Source organism: Conger conger, chromosome 2 (genome assembly GCF_963514075.1).
Source record: "Conger conger chromosome 2, fConCon1.1, whole genome shotgun sequence".
In the NCBI taxonomy this organism is placed as follows: Eukaryota; Metazoa; Chordata; class Actinopteri; order Anguilliformes; family Congridae; genus Conger; species Conger conger.
Window position 1 is genome coordinate 93,924 of NC_083761.1, and position 19,134 is coordinate 113,057.

Sequence of the window (19,134 nt, forward strand, 5' to 3'; positions counted from 1 at the left end):
GCATTGAGCCTAGCTGCAAACAGAAAAATTTAATTAAATCTAACCCGCACTCTACAGAACACAAACATTATCCAGGACTATAAAATTATCTCAGCATATAAAAGAAATAAAAATCTTAAAGATCATCTGGTAAGCAGCAAACTACCAGAAATTAATACTTTACTGACACAGGGCCCAATATTTTACAAACAAGCCACTACAGTCAGAAACACCACTACCAACACAACCTACATAATAAAACAAACACTAACTAAAAACACTAAAAACTGCATATATGCCATTAAGTGCAAACAATGTGGTATAATATATGTAGGAGAAACAGGGAACACAATTAAATGTAGACTAGCACAACATATATACAACATTAGAAATCACAGAGAGACAGACACACACCTGGTGGCTCATTTCCTTCACCATGGACTTGAGGCACTAGAAATATCGGGCCTTCAAATGAACAATAATTGGACACCGGAGGAGAGACACAGGTTTGAGAAACACTGGATTCTCAAACTTAGCACTCTATTTCCAAGAGGACTAAATCAACGCACATAGAGCACCGACACAAGAGGGACCAAATTCTTCCTACTTAAAGGCTTCAGTACCCTGAATGGCCAGTGCAAACTTTTATTTCCCAAGAGGCCCTAATATGGGACAACTTGGGAAATAAAGATTTCTTACTTACCTAAACCCAAACCCTAACCCTGACACCAACCCTAAACCCTAACCCTAACCCAAACCCTAACCCTGACACCAAACCTAAACCCAAACCCAAACCCCTAACCCTGACACCAACCTTAACCCAAACCCAAACCCTAACCCTGACCCTGACACCAACCCTAAACCCAAACCCTAACCCCCGAGCCTGACACCAATCCTAAACCCAAACCGTGAATCAGCAGTATACCTTCATTACCATCTCCCATCATTCCACACACACGGTCACACTGAATCCAACATGAGATTCACACCCCCAGCTTCTTAACTCACCATAAATCCAGAACCCTTCTGTGGGCGGCTTTGCCAGCGAGTGTCACTAATGCACACAAGTCCCCCAAGAGAAACCCCTGAGAGAGAGAGAGAGAGAGAGAGAGAGAGAGAGAGAGAGAGAGAGTAACAGTATGAAGCTTTAGCTGAGCACTAGCAGAGAGCTAGCTGAGAAGATATCTAGATAGCTAGCTTCTGCTTTGAACAGCTGCGACTGCAACTCCCTACTTACTCCCTCCCTAAAACTGCCAGCCTATGCCAGCCAACCGCTACAGCTCATCCAGAACCCTGTGGCCTGACGCAACCTTCAACCTTCAACGCCACGTCCCTGCTACAGTCAGTCTACAGGCAGCCAGGATCAGATTCAGTCCTGACTCCAACACTGCAGCTAACAGGACAGCCCCTCCCTACCTGCTACACATGAGCTCAGCCCCTCCGCTCTGCTGCCACAGGCCAACTTGCTCATCCTGCTAGCCGTGTGAATGTCTTGACTGCAGAGATTCTCCACCCTAGCTCCAGTGATCCAGCTGTGTGAATGGCTCTCTCTGGTCCTGACTGCAGAACTTCTCCACCCTAGCTCCTCAGGGTGGAACAGCTTCCCCATCCCCATAAGAACTGCTCACTCTCTGCCCATCTTCCACTGCAGTCTAAAGACCCATCTCCCATCTCTTCACACTGCACCTTACCTCCATTGCAGGAGTCCCCTAATCCATTATCACTGTCTATCTTTAGCTCCTTGTATTTTAAACCATAATCCAGAAATTTTTACTTTGTCTTTGTGTACTGGACTTATGTTCTTGGCCTTACAACCAATCATAAATTAATTGTACCATATCTAATGTGTTTGGATGTCTGTTGTGTGACCTTGATATGCACTGTTTTGCAGGTCGCTTGGGATAAAAGTGTCTGCAAAATAATAAAATGTAATGTAATGTAAATGTACATGTAGATGTTAGCCAGGCGCTAGCTCACTGCAGTCTGCTTGGCCAGCCGGCCCAGGCTCAGGGCTTTGCCCAGGGGCAGGCCTGCACTCAGGCTGGCTAGCATTGCCCTCCTGTGCTCCTCTGTAGGGCTCTCCATCACCACCTGGTGGACAAACGCTGCCGTCACATCCGGCCACAGCTCCTGCGGATCACACACTGTGGCTACCACGGCAACACTACAGAGGAGAGAGGAGAGAATGAGAGGAGAAAGAGAAGGTCAGTAGTTAGGCAGTGTGCAGATTAAACCAAAAGAGAAGCTCCCAGAACAGTGCACCGAGAGCAGCATTCATGTAACATACATTCATACATAACGTAACTGTAGCAAATACATCTGCACATCACAGTTAATAAACAAAGTATTTGAAAAGTGATGGAACTATATTAGCTCACCTCTGGGGGGCGCTGTTGATGAGCTGGCACAGGAAAGCCAGCACTCTGGCGTCCGGCTCAGCCCCGCCCTGCACTTGGCCTAGCAGATGCAGGTTCCTAAGCAACAGCACGCAGGGCGTGAGCCGCGCTGCACGGGAGAACGCCGTCTGCAACCTCACCTCACAGGCAGCCGGCGTGTCTGCGCAGAGAGAGACGCAGTCCACCTGCAGACACACGCAGACACACGCGCAGACTCAGCCCAGCTGCAGACACACGCAGACACACGCACAGAGACGCAGTCCACCTGCAGACACACGCAGACACACACGCAGAGACACAGTCCACCTGCAGACACACGCAGACACACACGCAGAGACGCAGTCCACCTGCAGACACACACGCAGACACACGCACAGAGACGCAGTCCACACGCAGACACATGTGCAGAGACTCAGTCCACCTGCAGACACATGCAGACAGAGACGCAGTCCACCTGCAGACACAGACACACCCAGACACACGCAGACAGAGACTCAGTCCACCTGCAGACACACGAAGGTGTGTGTGTGTGGAATGTTACCTGTACCAGGTGCATAGTGTGTGTGGAATGTTACCTGCACCAGGTTCATAATGTGTGTGGAATGTTACCTGTACCAGGTGCATAGTGTGTGTGGAATGTTACCTGTACCAGGTGCTGGTGTAACCTGCGACAGGCCGCTCTGAGCACTGTGGTTTTCCCGCTCCCCCTGGGGCCTGACAGCAGGAGACTGCACACACCCGGCAGGGCAGCAGAGCTGAGAAACACGGCCATATTGGCTGGTATCAAACGGACATTTCATGTTGCATTAAAAGATTAGATTGTTCATGATAGTCCCACTGAAATGAGAACGAGACAGGACAGCATTTCTTCTAGTGCTGACCTCACAATCGTGTACGGCTGCATGGTGGATGTTAGCAGGTGGATGTTAGTGGATGGATGTTAGCATTAGCGGCGCTAACCTCGTGCTGCTGTACGGCTGCAGGATGGAAGTCAGATGCTCGGCCGTGTTGGAGAGCCCAGGGGGAGACAGGCTAGCCCAGAACGACAGTGCTTCATCCAGAGAGGAATGTGGCACCGGGCTGTTCACCGGCACCCCCTTGAACAGAAGAAATAAAACCACAAAACAAACACTCACACCTAACACACCCAGCTAACATGCTACACATTCACAGCATGTGAATAAGCAGGATGGGGATGAGCTCAGAACAACTGCAGCTTTTACTTCACGTCTCCCTGAATGAGGCACTGCGAGGTAAACTCCCCAAACAACCAGCCAGTACACTCCCCAAACAACCAGCCAGTACACTCCTCAAACAACCAGCCAGTACACTCCTCAAACAACCAGCCAGTACACACCTCAAACAACCAGCCAGTACACTCCCCAAACAACCAGCCAGTACACTCCCCAAACAACCAACCAAACAACCAGCCAGTACACTCCCCAAACAACCAGCCAAACACCAGCCAGTACACTCCCCAAACAACCAGCCAAACAACCAGCCAGTACACTCCCCAAACAACCAGCCAGTACACTCCCCGAACAACCAGCCAGAACACTCCTCAAACAACCAGCCAAACAACCAGCCAGTACACTCCCCAAACAACCAGCCAGTACACTCCTCAAACAACCAGCCAGTACACTCCCCAAACAACCAGCCAGTACACTCCTCAAACAACCAGCCAGTACACTCCTCAAACAACCAGCCAGTACACACCTCAAACAACCAGCCAGTACACTCCCCAAACAACCAGCCAGTACACTCCCCAAACAACCAACCAAACAACCAGCCAGTACACTCCCCAAACAACCAGCCAAACACCAGCCAGTACACTCCCCAAACAACCAGCCAAACAACCAGCCAGTACACTCCCCAAACAACCAGCCAGTACACTCCCCGAACAACCAGCCAGAACACTCCTCAAACAACCAGCCAAACAACCAGCCAGTACACTCCCCAAACAACCAGCCAGTACACTCCTCAAACAACCAGCCAGTACACTCCCCAAACGGCCAGCCAGTACACTCCCCAAACAACCAGCCAGTACACTCCCCAAACAACCAGCCAAACAACCAGCCAGTACACTCCTCAAACAACCAGCCAAACAACCAGCCAGTACACTCCCCAAACAACCAGCCAGTACACTCCCCAAACAACCAGCCAAACAACCAGCCAGTACACTCCCCAAACAACCAGCCAGTACACTCCTCAAACAACCAGCCAGTACACTCCTCAAACAACCAGCCAAACAACCAGCCAGTACACTCCCCAAACAACCAGCCAGTACACTCCCCAAACGACCAGCCAGTACACTCCCCAAACGACCAGCCAGTACACTCCTCAAACGACCAGCCAGTAAACTCCTCAAACGACCAGCCAAACAACCAGCCAGTACACTCCTCAAACAACCAGCCAGTACACTCCCCAAACGACCAGCCAGTACACTCCTCAAACGACCAGCCAGTACACTCCCCAAACAACATATATCACATCAGCTAAATTAGCCATCAGTTTGACAAAATAAAGTAAACCAATGAAATGCTTTTTTCCACAATGCTATACATGTTACGCATTGTCAGCTGTCACAACATAAACTGTACCAATCCCCACCCCCACACTCACAGCAGTGCACTATGGGTAATGGGACATTAATCGCTGGCACCCAAGAAGGCGACTGATAGAGAACCGTTCGATGTACAAAGAGGTGGCCTGTAACACTCTTACCATGTACAGAGAGGTGGTCTGTAACACTCTTACCATGTACAGAGAGGTGGTGTGTAACACTCTTACCATGTACAGAGAGGTGGTCTGTAACAATCTTACCATGTACAGAGAGGTGGTCTGTAACAATCTTACCATGTACAGAGAGGTGGTCTGTAACAATCTTACCATGTACAGAGAGGTGGTCTGTAACAATCTTACCATGTACAGAGAGGTGGTCTGTACCACTTTTACCATGTACAGAGAGGTGGTCTGTAACAATCTTACCATGTACAGAGAGGTGGTCTGTAACAATCTTACCATGTACAGAGAGGTGGTCTGTAACAATCTTACCATGTACAGAGAGGTGGTCTGTAACACTCTTACCATGTACAGAGAGGTGGTCTGTAACAATCTCACCATGTACAGAGAGGTGGTGTGTAACAATCTTACCATGTACAGAGAGGTGGTCTGTACCACTTTTACCATGTACAGACAGGTGTGTTCTGTAACACTCTTACCATGTACAGAGAGGTGGTCTGTAACACTCTTACCATGTACAGAGAGGTGGTCTGTAACACTGTTACCATGTACAAAGAGGTGGTCTGTAACACTCTTACCATGTACAGAGAGGTGGTCTGTACCACTTTTACCATGTACAGAGAGGTGGTCTGTAACAATCTTACCATGTACAGAGAGGTGGTCTGTAACAATCTTACCATGTACAGAGAGGTGGTCTGTAACAATCTTACCATGTACAGAGAGGTGGTCTGTAACACTCTTTCCATGTACAGAGAGGTGGTCTGTAACAATCTCACCATGTACAGAGAGGTGGTCTGTAACAATCTTACCATGTACAGAGAGGTGGTCTGTACCACTTTTACCATGTACAGACAGGTGTGTTCTGTAACACTCTTACCATGTACAGAGAGGTGGTCTGTAACACTCTTACCATGTACAGAGAGGTGGTCTGTAACACTGTTACCATGTACAAAGAGGTGGTCTGTAACACTCTTACCATGTACAGAGAGGTGGTCTGTAACACTCTTACCATGTACAGAGAGGTAGTCTGTAACACTCTTACCATGTACAGAGAGGTGGTCTGTAACAATCTTACCATGTACAGACAGGTGTGTTCTGTAACACTCTTACCATGTACAGAGAGGTGTGGTCTTTATCTGCCAGAAACCCAATCGGACCGGAGCCGGTGACCTCTTCAGAGCTGACACACACCTTCTTCACTCTACAGCACAGAACGGGCCACCTGCAAATCACACAACGTGAAGCATCCTCAGACAAAAGGAATTGGTTAGGGAATAAAGTAGAGATAGTTGTTTGTCATGAGACCTTCTGAATCCCTCTGTGTTGCTGGATAGGACCTCAGGGTGTCCCTCTGTGGGAACACAGAGCACATCTCCCTGCTGCACCAACCTGGAGGGAAAAGGACAAGAGTATGATGAAAATAGAGACACGTCAGGGGGTCGGGGGGTCGGGGGGTCGGGGGGTCAGGCGCACATTCTGCATTAAGGCTTTCCCTAACCTAGGAGTACGGAAGTGGTCAGAGAGGACACTGTCGAAGACGCCATGGCAGTTGTAGTCCGGAGACACGACCCCCTCCAGGTGGAGCTCTGCGGCGAAAGGCGGAGACGCGGTGCGTGATTGGCTCTCTGAAAGCTGTGTCGCCGGGCGGGGAGGTGGCTCGTTGCGTCTCTGCAGGAAGTCGAGACACAGAGCAATCAGAAACTGCCCTAACTCCCCAGAATTATCTAAATAAATAAAGATAAGAAACCAGTTGAACAGCTCTGCCTTGATTTACATAAAACACTGCTCAAGGAAACATTCAGAGGCTATTATGTTATAATCCTGCTCTTTAACACAAATACAATGAGATTAGAGTAGGAAAATTGATGATTAGAGTCCACTATTTCTTTTAGATCATTTTCTTGATCTGGAAAATAACACAGGCATCGTAAGAGCATGTCTGGGAAGCAACCATAAACAACACCACCATTAAATCAGATTCATTCAGACATAAATTCATGCTTATCCCATAATCTCACCTTTATCTTCACCACACGGCCGCTGACGGGCACAGGCTCTCCCCGGGACAGGTTGAACCACAGCGCAGGCGAGACGTAGCCCACCTGGTCCTGCAGGTCCAGATCTGCACATTTCACAAAGTCTGCCACTACTACGGCGGCGAGGTGAGCACCCCCCCGGCCCCGCGCCCCGTCCCCGTCCGCCGGGCTCTGCGGGACGCAGGCTTTATTTCTGTCAGCCTGGAGGCCTGTCACTGAAACCACAACCCACTCCTGGTTGAACAGGCCCAGTTTGAGCAGTAAATTCTTGCTCATGAAAACTGAACCGTCCGCGTCCATTGCAGACGCCTGATCCACCTTTGGTCTGATTCTCCTTTGCCTGGTCAGACTTGGAATATCAACAACTCTCACATCAATCCTGCATTCCAATGCTTGAAGAACAGCCGAGAATCCAGTATTCAGCAACTGCTTATTATCTAACAGAGAACTACCACCGAGGCTATTTGCATAATGTGCGAAATCCGACGCGTACAGTGTAGTTAGAGCCCTGGTCATAGGCGCGTGGTTGGGTAGCTCCAGGACGCTCGGATTCTGTGCCAGATCCCTGCAGTCTGTGACAAGCACGCTGGTGCTTATCGTAAAGACTCCCTGTGTGACAGGCGCGCATTCCAACACAACCAAGTCAAACAGATGCTGGTACACTTGTGCCGCATCTTCTCCGAACAGTGGATGATAGGGCAGCAACAGGACGTCACCTTGTCTGGCCAAAAGTGTTTGTTTCTGACAGGACGCCAGTATTAGCAATCCATTTGAGAACTTATCAGAACTCGCCCATTTAAAGGTTTGCCTGCTTCGTGCACCTATCACAATTTTACTCAGTCCTACCGGTGATGTTAAACGCACGGTTCCCTCGGTGTCCAGAGGAAATCCATAATGTCGGTAGAAATTCTTGCTAGTGTAAAGCTTCAGAGGCGTACTGTAATCTGCGACTGGTCTACACTCCGGTGTCTCTTCTTCTGTGGTTAGGTGCGCACAGAGCAAAATATCTGCCCTAGAAGGAGAATTCCGTCTCTGTGTCGACAACAAAAGCACGCAGGTGGACTCGCCAATATTGGGAAATAAATGGCTGAACTGATATTTGGAAACAAGAACATGTAAAGGGTTTATATGACTCGGAAACACGTCTAAGCAAACCAGCTGTATCATGGCTGCCATGTTGCCGAATCCGCATGCGCCGATAAACATAGGCTTGGGTGTGGAGCATCGAGCAATCGAGTATTGGGCCGTTCATAATGCCATACGCCAGAGGGCAGTATAACCCAATATTTGTGCATACAGCGGATAGCGGATGTTTCTGCAGTCACTATGTATGATCATAAAGTGGCTTTATTGAGTGAACACAGCATGTCAAATATATTAATGTCCCATATAAAACATCGCTCTATACTAAATACATAATTTTAGACATTCGTAAGCATAAGAACGCCGAAAAAGTAACTTCAAAATAGTTTGAATTTATATCGAATTTATCAGCAATGTCCAGCCTTCCACAGACAACCTAATACCAGTGTGCGTAACTGATGCCAACGCTGGGGACTCTAATGGAGATCTGCCCTTGCTATCTGTAGAAGCATTTTCAACATATATATGGAGAATATAATTACTTTAAAATACAAATACATTTCTAAAAGGCAAACTACAAAGTGAAGCAAATTGTAGTATGCCCTGCGGTAATTATATTTAATGACAGGCTGCGCATTTCCTGCGTATCAACACAGGCTGTGTGCCCGTGTCTTTCCCGAGACAAAAGCAATCCCAGCCGGAGACGGCGAGAGTACCGCGCGCAGGAGAGCAACAGGAGACGGAACTGGCTTCTGAGTTATGGGCGGTTATTAGCCGTCACCAGCCATTGTACAAATTGCAATTCATAGAATCTGAGTCCAACACAATACATGCAAAAGTAAAAGCATTTATTAATAAAACAACGGAATTTACATTTACATTATTCAGCACTAATTTAATCAAAAGACAGTGAAGCAGAAGTAGAAGCAGAAGCATTTAAGTGCAGAATGTTTTTGCATTGGATTTACTTTCCATCAGGATTTTGGTTGCAGTTTAGCAGCTGACTAGTGAACTGTCTTGTATTCACGAAGGCACTTTATTTTCTCAGATGGTAAAGCTGCCCATTCTTCTTGGCAGAAAGCCTCCAGTTCCTGTAAATTCTCGGGCTGTCTTTTATGAACTGCACGTTTGAGATCTCCCCAAAGTGGCTCAATGATATTGAGGTCAGGAGACTGAGATGGCCACTCCAGAACCTTCACTTTTTTCTGCTGTAGCCAATGACAGGTCGACTTGGCCTTGTGTTTTGGATCATTGTCATGTTGGAACGTCCAAGTACGACCCATGCGCAGCTTCCAGGCTGATGAGTGCAAATTTTCCTCCAGTATTTTCTGATAACATGCTGCATTCATCTTGCCATCAATTTTGACCAAGTTCCCTGTGCCATTGTAGCTCACACATCCCCAAAACATCAGCAATCTACCTCCATGTTTCACAGTAGGAATGGTGTCCCTTTCATCATAGTCCTCGTCTCCAAATGTATCGTTTATGGTTGTGGCCAAAAAGTTCAATTTTGGTCTCATCACTCCAAATAACTTTGTTCCAGAAGTTTTGAGGCTTGTCTCTGTGCTGTTTGGCGTATTGTAAGCGGGCTGCTTTGTGGCATTGGCGTAGTAATGGCTTTCTTCTGGCGACTCGACCATGCAGCCCATTTTTCTTCAAGTGCCTCCTTATTGTGCATCTTGAAACAGCCACACCACTTTTTTTTCCAGAGAGTCCTGTATGTCAGCTGAAGTTATTTGTGGGTTTTTCTTTGCATCCCAAACAATTTTCCTGCCAGTTGTGGCTGAAATTTTTGTTGGTCTACCTGACCGTGGCTTGGTTTCAACAGAATCCCTAATTTTCCACTTCTTAATTAGAGTTTGAACACTGCTAATTGGCATTCTCAATTCCTTGGATATCTTTTTATATCCTTTTCCTGTTTTATACAGTTCAACTACCTTCTCCCGCAGATCCTTTGATAATTACTTTGCTTTCCCCATGGCTCGGAATCCAGCAACGTCAGTGCAGCACTGGATGAAACATGCAGGGGTCTGTCAGGAGCCCAGAAACTCACTGACTTTTTATACACACACATTGATTACAAGCAAACAGATCACAGGTGAGGTTGGTTACCTTTAATAGCCATTTAAACCTGTGTGTGTCAATTTGTGTGTATGTTATCAGGCCAAAACCTCCAGGGTATGTAAACTTTTGATCAGGGTCATTTGGATAGTTTCTGTTGTCATTATGATTTAAAAAGAGCAAACACAATTGTTTAATAATAAATGGCTTCACCCAACCACTAACCATGAGTGAAAGAAAAGTTTTTGTATTATCTTTCATATTCTCTGAAAAATGGCCCAAAAAAAAATCACAAAATCTGCCAGGGTATGTAAACTTATGAGCACAACTGTATGTAAGTGGCGTAGCTGGAATGCAGCGGCCTCTGCTCCTGTTGCAGGAGCGTGAATGAAAGTGTGAGAAGCGCGAGAGCATCTTAGAATGTGTTCCTGATTACGGTTTGTGCGGTGGGAAACCGTTAATCATAGTCTCACTGTAAGTAAGATTAGAATGTGTTCCTGATTACGGTTTGTGCGGTGGGAAACCGTTAATCATAGTCTCACTGTAAGCAAGATTAGAATGTGTTCCTGATTACGGTTTGTGCGGTGGGAAACCGTTAATCATAGTCTCACTGTAAGTAAGATTAGAATGTGTTCCTGATTACGGTTTGTGCGGTGGGAAACCGTTAATCATAGTCTCACTGTAAGCAAGATTAGAATGTGTTCCTGATTACGGTTTGTGCGGTGGGAAACCGTTAATCATAGTCTCACTGTAAGTAAGATTAGAATGTGTTCCTGATTATGGTTTGCGCGGTGGGAAACCGTTAATCATAGTCTCACTGTAAGTAAGATTAGAATGTGTTCCTGATTACGGTTTGCGTGGTGGGAAACCGTTAATCATAGTCTCACTGTAAGTAAGATTAGAATGTGTTCCTGATTACGGTTTGCGCAGTGGGAAACCGTTAATCATAGTCTCACTGTAAGTAAGATTAGAATGTGTTACTGATCACGGTTTGCGTGGTGGGAAACCGTTAATCATAGTCTCACTGTAAGCAAGATGCGCTTTGTACCCGATTATTAACAACGGCACATTGGCTGTTGCGCAACTGGTAATTGAAGGTTATTTAAAAAAAACAAAAGGTTGAATTATTATTTTTTGTAAATGCCATGCGGAATTAATTCATTTTGTTGATGAAAGAGTGAGGAAATGTATTTGCCCGAGAAATCGGAACATGTATTTGTATATGATGTCCTCATAACTCTGGTCCCGACTCAGAGCTGTAGAAGGGGGTCAGTTGTAACAGTAACGTAGAGCTGTAACAGGGGCTCGGTTGTAACAGTAACGGGGCTCAGAGCTGTAACAGGGGCTCGGTTGTAACATTTACATTTACATTTTGCACTTCCATTTTTGTCATTTGGCAGACACTTTTAATCCAAAGCAATTTACAAGTGCATAGGTTCTTCCACAAGTTAAAGCATCACATCCATAACTAGTAAAATACACATGAGGTGTTGTTCTGAACATATAGTCATCATAAGTGCAATTTCTTTTTCTTTTTTTGTTACTGTTACAACAGTACGATTGTACGTAGCAACGGGGCTCAGAGAGGTAGCAGGGCTGTTAAACTGAATTCCCAGGGGGCCGCAGTGTCTGCAGGTTTTTGGGATTTCCTTACAATCAGCTGTCAATTAAGGCCTTGTGTGGATTCTTTAGCCAATCAATGACTTGAATGAACCACAGGTGCCGAGAACATCCCAAAAACCAGCAGACACTGCGGCCCTCTAGGACTGGAGTTTGACACCTGTGTTCTAGAGTAAGTGGGTGTGTAACGCTGGGGAAAGGGGTTAACCTTAACTTCATATTTATGACCTGTTCAATCACTGCTTCTACTAAGGAATCTGTCTGTAATGTTGTGGAAATTGAGCACAAACTTGAGCATTAACTGTACAGGATTTGATTTGCTCTGACCTTCATTACATTACATTACATTTCCACTACATTTACATTACATTACATTGCATTACACTACACTACATTACATTACATTTACACTACATTACACTACATTACATTACATTTACACTTGTGGGGGAAATTCCAAGGAGGGACGTCTTGCAAGCAACCTTTCCCGTTTAAAAGAACCCAGTTCTTTCACAGCAAGGAGAGTTTCAATAATACAAACTTTATTAACCCTATAACAAAGCATGGAGAATACATCACACCAATGTGAGAATACACTCTGGATTTTAGCAGACAGGGTGTCATATACCATTACACATCCTAAGTTATCACATTACATTACATTACATTACATTACATTATTGGCATTTGGCAGACGCTCTTATCCAGAGGGACGTACAACAAAGTGCATACCCATAACCAGGGATAAGTTCGCTGAAAGACCCTAGAGGGAAGTACAATTTCAACTGCTACCTGTACAACAAAGATAAGGACGAGGGCCAATTTTTTTGAACAAAGAAACAAACAGCAAAAGTGACCAAAGTTAACTATCCAAACACTGCTTACCTAGCCAACTAAAAATACCGATACACAAAGCAAGTCACAGAGACAATAATTAAGGTTCACAGGGAGGTAGGGAGGGATGGGGAGAGGTGCTGCTTGAAGAGGTGCGTCTTCAGTTTGCGCTTGAAGGTGGGGAGAGATTCTACAGTTCTGACCTCAATGGGGAGTTTGTTCCACCACCGTGGAGCCAGAACAGACAGTAGTCGTGAGCGTGAGGAGGAGGTTCGGAGAGGGGGAGGTGCCAAGCGGCCTGTGGAGGCTAAACGAAGAGGTCTAGCAGGTGTGTAGGGTCTGATGAGTTTTTGTAGATAAGCTGGGGAAGACCAATGTTTTGAATTTGATGCGAACCATGACAGGCAGCCAGTGGAGGGAAGTAAGCAGGGGGGTGACGTGTGAGTATTTGGGAAGGTTGAAGACCAGACGAGCTGCTGCATTCTGGATAAGTTGGAGGGGTCTGATGGTGGACGCTGGGAGGCCAGCCAAGAGGGAATTGCAGTAGTCCAGGCGGGATAGAACCATCGCTTGGACCAGGAGCTGGATCGAGTAGGGGGTGAGAAAGAGGCGGATTCTCCGTATGTTGTATAGGAAGAACCTGCAAGACCGGGTCACCGTCCATCACCATGCTGAGGTTCCTTGCACTGGGTGATGGCGTGAGTGTGGTATCCCCGAGGGAAATGGAGGTCCAGATGAGGAGAGGTATTAGCGGGGATGAATATCATTTCAGTCTTGCCTGGGTTGAGCTTTAGATGGTGGTTGTCCGTCCAGCTCTGGATGTTCCTCAGGCAAGCAGAGATACGGGCTGAAACCTGCGTATCAGACAGCGGGAACGAGACAAAGAGTTGGGTATCGTCCGCGTAGCAGTGGTAGGATAGCCCATGTGCAGTGATCACAGGGCCAAGGGAGCGAGTGAATGCATTATGGTGAAAGCCAATCATACAGTGTTTCAGTACTTTTCCGTCACGCGTTGTACTCCTGTAGCAGAGCACTCACCCCTCCCTTACATTTTTGCTGGTTATCCGGCACAATTTAGTCTTAAGCAGTTTTCTAACGATATGCATTGTACATATCTGGATACATTGTACTACATTATATTTTTCTCCCACACACTACATTACATTACATTTACACTGCATTACACTCCATTACATTTACACTACATTTACATTTCATTACATTACATTTCATTACATTTCATTACATTTCATTTGGCAGACGCTCTTATGTGGTTTTGGATGCAAATCCCTTCCCACATCTCATTCTCAACATTTTTGAGTTCACATATTTTATACATGAATTGAATTTCCACACTAAGCGAATAACACACAGGTACAGGTGTTGAATAAGGACTCGTCAGGTAGGTGTTAAATAAGATGTCTAGTGAAACACCCTTTCCTTCATTTTACAAGAAAATAATGTCATGTAAATATTATATATGGGTTTAAGAACACAAACTTAACAGCAGAAATGGTGTCAGGGGTCACCTGACGTCCTCCTGGAACTGCAAATCTTCAGCAGGGGGAACTGGAGTCTCTTCCCAGGCTGTGGAGGTGAAATATCTGGATAAATCAGCCCCAAAACCCTCACGTCCTGTGCTGGTGGAAGTGCACAGCACTGGAATGTTTTTTTGAGGCAACATCCCCTGCCCCTGCACTCTCTGCCATCGGTGTCTCTCTCTGATAATGGTGTTCTTATTAAACCGCCCTCACGGTAAGCTTATCCAGAATAGTTTTCTCTGATACATTTTGTCATGTGAGCATACATTTGCACAGTAGCCTTAGATGTGATGTTCAACTGAAACCAGAGTCTGTGTGCTTCAGACACATCACGCTAACTTATGCTAACTCCTGTCTCACTGCGGAATGTGGGGAATGTTCAACACACACATTATTTCCTCTGAATGACCGTAAAAGGCCTTTTCCATTCTGTGTTTTTTTTTTCTGCAGCATGAAGGTACGCCATACTGCCACAAGCCCTGCTATACCACTCTGTTCGGACCCAAAGGTAAACCCGGTCCAGTCTGTGGGGCTACCGGTCCATCTGTGGTTAAAGATGATCTTGTCTGGTTAGCGCTCAGCCTGGTTAGCGCTCAGCCTGTGTGATTCTGTGGTTAAAGATGGTCTTGTCTGGTTAGCGTTCAGCTCGTGTGATTCTGTCGGTAAAGATGGTCTCGCCTGGTTAGCATGTTTTTGGCGTGTAGTGCTGATGGTTATGTGTGTGGTGTGTTTTTGGCGTGTAGTGCTGACGGCTGTGTGTTTAGCATGTTTTTGGCATGTAGTGCTCATGGTTGTGTGTGTGTGGTGTGTTTTTGGCATGTAGTGCTGATGGTTGTGTGTTTCGCGTGTTTTTGGCGTGTTGTGCTGACGGTTGTGTGTGTGGTGTGTTTTTGACGTGTAGTGCTGATGGTTGTGTGTTTAGCGTGTTTTTGGCGTGTTGTGCTGACGGTTGTGTGTTTAGCATGTTTTTGGCGTGTAGTGCTGATGTTTGTGTGTTTGCTGTATTTTTGGCGTGTAGTGCTGATGGTTGTGTTTAGCGTGTTTTTGGCGTGTTGTGCTGACGGTTGTGTTTGTGGTGTACAGCCGCGAAGCTTATGTCTCTGGGGCGGGTCTGGCACAGGCAGTGTCTCCGCTGTGAAAGGTGCAAGAAAATGCTGACCTCTGGTGGACATGCTGAGGTACTACACCAGCACCTCGTCTCATTAACTTGTATCGTATGCAGATAGGCTTTGCATAACGTGGAACCGTTCTCAGCATTGGAAGGGTAATGTCTCCCCCTGTGGAGAGAGTTGGTACCTGTCTTTGCGCATTCATTTTTGCATACCTGGTTATCTTCCTTTTAAGTTGTATGAAAATTAAACTCTCATCTTATGAAATGACTTGTATGATATTTCCCTGTAGTCCACTGATTTAAAATGGCTCCAGTATGTGACACTGTTCTCACTCAGCATGAATCCCCTGTTACAGATACCTGTTTGGGCCAAAAGGAGTAACATTGGAGACGTTCGCTGCTACATCTAGGACCCGGACAGTGAGAAGATGGACACTTCCGGCCGGTCCTAAAGCCTGACTGAGAGGAAGGTCTCGAGGTGGCTGGTACCTGGTATATTCCACAGTTTACCAGCCTGGGAACAGCGTTATGGATATGACTGTCCTCTTAGTGTTAACGAACATAATGTTCAGTTGTGAAAGGTTTGTTTTAAAGTTACTATATCTTCATGTGCACTATAGGACTATGACCCACCTCAGTTATCTGTGTGTGTGTGTGTGTGTGTGCGCGTTAGAATTTCCGGTCTATTTGGAAGGTGCTGAAGTGAGATTCTGGCCTGCGTGCTCACCCCCCTGGTGTGGTGTCTGTTGTGGGTGTCACTTCCTGGTAGCGAACACAGTTCTTCGTCACGTGCCAAATCCTAATGAACAATGTTCTGTACCTTTGAGTGATTGTATAATTGAGCATTTGCTGTATTTGACGGTTCAGTTTTCATGAGCAAGAATTTACTGCTCAAACTGGGCCTGTTCAACCAGGAGTGGGTTGTGGTTTCAGTGACAGGCCTCCAGGCTGACAGAAATAAAGCCTGCGTCCCGCAGAGCCCGGCGGACGGGGACAGGGCGCGGGGCCGGGGGGGTGCTCACCTCGCCGCCGTAGTAGTGGCAGACTTTGTGAAATGTGCAGATCTGGACCTGCAGGACCAGGTGGGCTACGTCTCGCCTGCGCTGTGGTTCAACCTGTCCCGGGGAGAGCCTGTGCCCGTCAGCGGCCGTGTGGTGAAGATAAAGGTGAGATTATGGGATAAGCATGAATTTATGTCTGAATGAATCTGATTTAATGGTGGTGTTGTTTATGGTTGCTTCCCAGACATGCTCTTACGATGCCTGTGTTATTTTCCAGATCAAGAAAATGATCTAAAAGAAATAGTGGACTCTAATCATCAATTTTCCTACTCTAATCTCATTGTATTTGTGTTAAAGAGCAGGATTATAACATAATAGCCTCTGAATGTTTCCTTGAGCAGTGTTTTATGTAAATCAAGGCAGAGCTGTTCAACTGGTTTCTTATCTTTATTTATTTAGATAATTCTGGGGAGTTAGGGCAGTTTCTGATTGCTCTGTGTCTCGACTTCCTGCAGAGACGCAACGAGCCACCTCCCCGCCCGGCGACACAGCTTTCAGAGAGCCAATCACGCACCGCGTCTCCGCCTTTCGCCGCAGAGCTCCACCTGGAGGGGGTCGTGTCTCCGGACTACAACTGCCATGGCGTCTTCGACAGTGTCCTCTCTGACCACTTCCGTACTCCTAGGTTAGGGAAAGCCTTAATGCAGAATGTGCGCCTGACCCCCCGACCCCCCGACCCCCTGACGTGTCTCTATTTTCATCATACTCTTGTCCTTTTCCCTCCAGGTTGGTGCAGCAGGGAGATGTGCTCTGTGTTCCCACAGAGGGACACCCTGAGGTCCTATCCAGCAACACAGAGGGATTCAGAAGGTCTCATGACAAACAACTATCTCTACTTTATTCCCTAACCAATTCCTTTTGTCTGAGGATGCTTCACGCTGTGTGATTTGCAGGTGGCCCATTCTGTGCTGTAGAGTGAAGAAGGTGTGTATCAGCTCTGAAGAGGTCACCGGCTCCGGTCCGATTGGGTTTCTGGCAGATAAAGACCACACCTCTCTGTACATGGTAAGAGTGTTACAGAACACACCTGTCTGTACATGGTAAGATTGTTACAGACCACCTCTCTGTACATGGTAAGAGTGTTACAGACCACCTCTCTGTACATGGTAAGATTGTTACAGACCACCTCTCTGTACATGGTAAGAGTGTTACAGAACACACCTGTCTGTACATGGTAAAAGTGGTACAGACCACCTCTCTGTACATGGTAAGATTGTTACAGACCACCTCTCTGTACATGGTGAGATTGTTACAGACCACCTCTCTGTACATGGTAAGAGTGTTACAGACCACCTCTCTGTACATGGTAAGATTGTTACAGACCACCTCTCTGTACATGGTAAGATTGTTACAGACCACCTCTCTGTACATGGTAAGATTGTTACAGACCACCTCTCTGTACATGGTAAAAGTGGTACAGACCACCTCTCTGTACATGGTAAGAGTGTTACAGACCACCTCTCTGTACATGGTAAGATTGTTACAGACCACCTCTCTGTACATGGTAACAGTGTTACAGACCACCTCTCTGTACATGGTAAGAGTGTTACAGGCCACCTCTTTGTACATCGAACGGTTCTCTATCAGTCGCCTTCTTGGGTGCCAGCGATTAATGTCCCATTACCCATAGTGCACTGCTGTGAGTGTGGGGGTGGGGATTGGTACAGTTTATGTTGTGACAGCTGACAATGCGTAACATGTATAGCATTGTGGAAAAAAGCATTTCATTGGTTTACTTTATTTTGTCAAACTGATGGCTAATTTAGCTGATGTGATATATGTTGTTTGGGGAGTGTACTGGCTGGTCGTTTGAGGAGTGTACTGGCTGGTCGTTTGAGGAGTGTACTGGCTGGTTGTTTGGGGAGTGTACTGGCTGGTTGTTTGGGGAGTGTACTGGCTGGTTGTTTGGCTGGTTGTTTGAGGAGTGTACTGGCTTGTTGTTTGGGGAGTGTACTGGCTGGTTGTTTGGCTGGTTGTTTGAGGAGTGTACTGGCTGGTTGTTTGGCTGGTTGTTTGGGGAGTGTACTGGCTGGTTGTTTGGCTGGTTGTTTGGGGAGTGTACTGGCTGGTTGTTTGGCTGGTTGTTTGGGGAGTGTACTGGCTGGTTGTTTGGCTGGTTGTTTGGGGAGTGTACTGGCTGGTTGTTTAGCTGGTTGTTTGGGGAGTGTACTGGCTGGTTGTTTGGGGAGTGTACTGGCTGGTTGTTTGAGGAGTGTACTGGCTGGTTGTTTGAGGAGTGTACTGGCTGGTTGTTTGGGGAGTGTACTGGCTGGTTGTTTGGGGAGTGTTCTGGCTCGTTGTTTGGGGAGTTTACCTCACGGTGCCTCATTCAGGGAGACGTGAAGTAAAAGCTGCAGTTGTTCTGAGCTCATCCCCATCCTGCTTATTCACATGCTGTGAATGTGTAGCATGTTAGCTGGGTGTGTTAGGTGTGAGTGTTTGTTTTGTGGTTTTATTTCTTCTGTTCAAGGGGGAGCCGGTGAACAGCCCGGTGCCACATTCCTCTCTGGATGAAGCACTGTCGTTCTGGGCTAGCCTGTCTCCCCCTGGGCTCTCCAACACGGCTGAGTATCTGACTTCCATCCTGCAGCCGTACAGCAGCACGAGGTTAGCACCGCTAATGCTAACATCCATCCACTAACATCCACCTGCTAACATCCACCATGCAGC

General features: G+C 46.7%; 1 protein-coding gene and 1 long non-coding RNA gene across 7 annotated transcripts in view; one reads left to right on the top strand and one right to left on the bottom strand.

The window, feature by feature from the left end:
• The window catches only part of pex6 (peroxisomal biogenesis factor 6), a 23,640-nt gene extending 15,303 nt beyond the window's left edge, over window positions 1–8,337 (bottom strand). For all 6 annotated transcript variants that reach the window (XR_009708037.1, XR_009708035.1, XR_009708034.1 and 3 more), the window contains exons 1-9: window positions 7,136–8,337; window positions 6,616–6,785; window positions 6,423–6,506; window positions 6,228–6,339; window positions 3,336–3,472; window positions 3,019–3,130; window positions 2,358–2,560; window positions 1,957–2,143; window positions 988–1,064 (exon numbers count right to left, since the gene is read on the bottom strand). Coding sequence is in view for 2 of the 6 variants with exons in the window: in XM_061231083.1 (XP_061087067.1) it covers window positions 988–1,064; window positions 1,957–2,143; window positions 2,358–2,560; window positions 3,019–3,130; window positions 3,336–3,472; window positions 6,228–6,339; window positions 6,423–6,506; window positions 6,616–6,785; window positions 7,136–8,329 (2,276 nt within the window). In the remaining 4 variants the exon portion in view is untranslated. The remainder of the gene's footprint in view (window positions 1–987; window positions 1,065–1,956; window positions 2,144–2,357; window positions 2,561–3,018; window positions 3,131–3,335; window positions 3,473–6,227; window positions 6,340–6,422; window positions 6,507–6,615; window positions 6,786–7,135) is intronic.
• Window positions 8,338–16,425: 8,088 nt separating this feature from the next.
• Window positions 16,426–17,332, top strand: LOC133121994 (uncharacterized). Its single transcript, XR_009708063.1, has 3 exons — window positions 16,426–16,569; window positions 16,920–17,089; window positions 17,191–17,332. It is a non-coding gene; the product is annotated as an uncharacterized LOC133121994 (long non-coding RNA).
• Window positions 17,333–19,134: the final 1,802 nt, after the last annotated feature.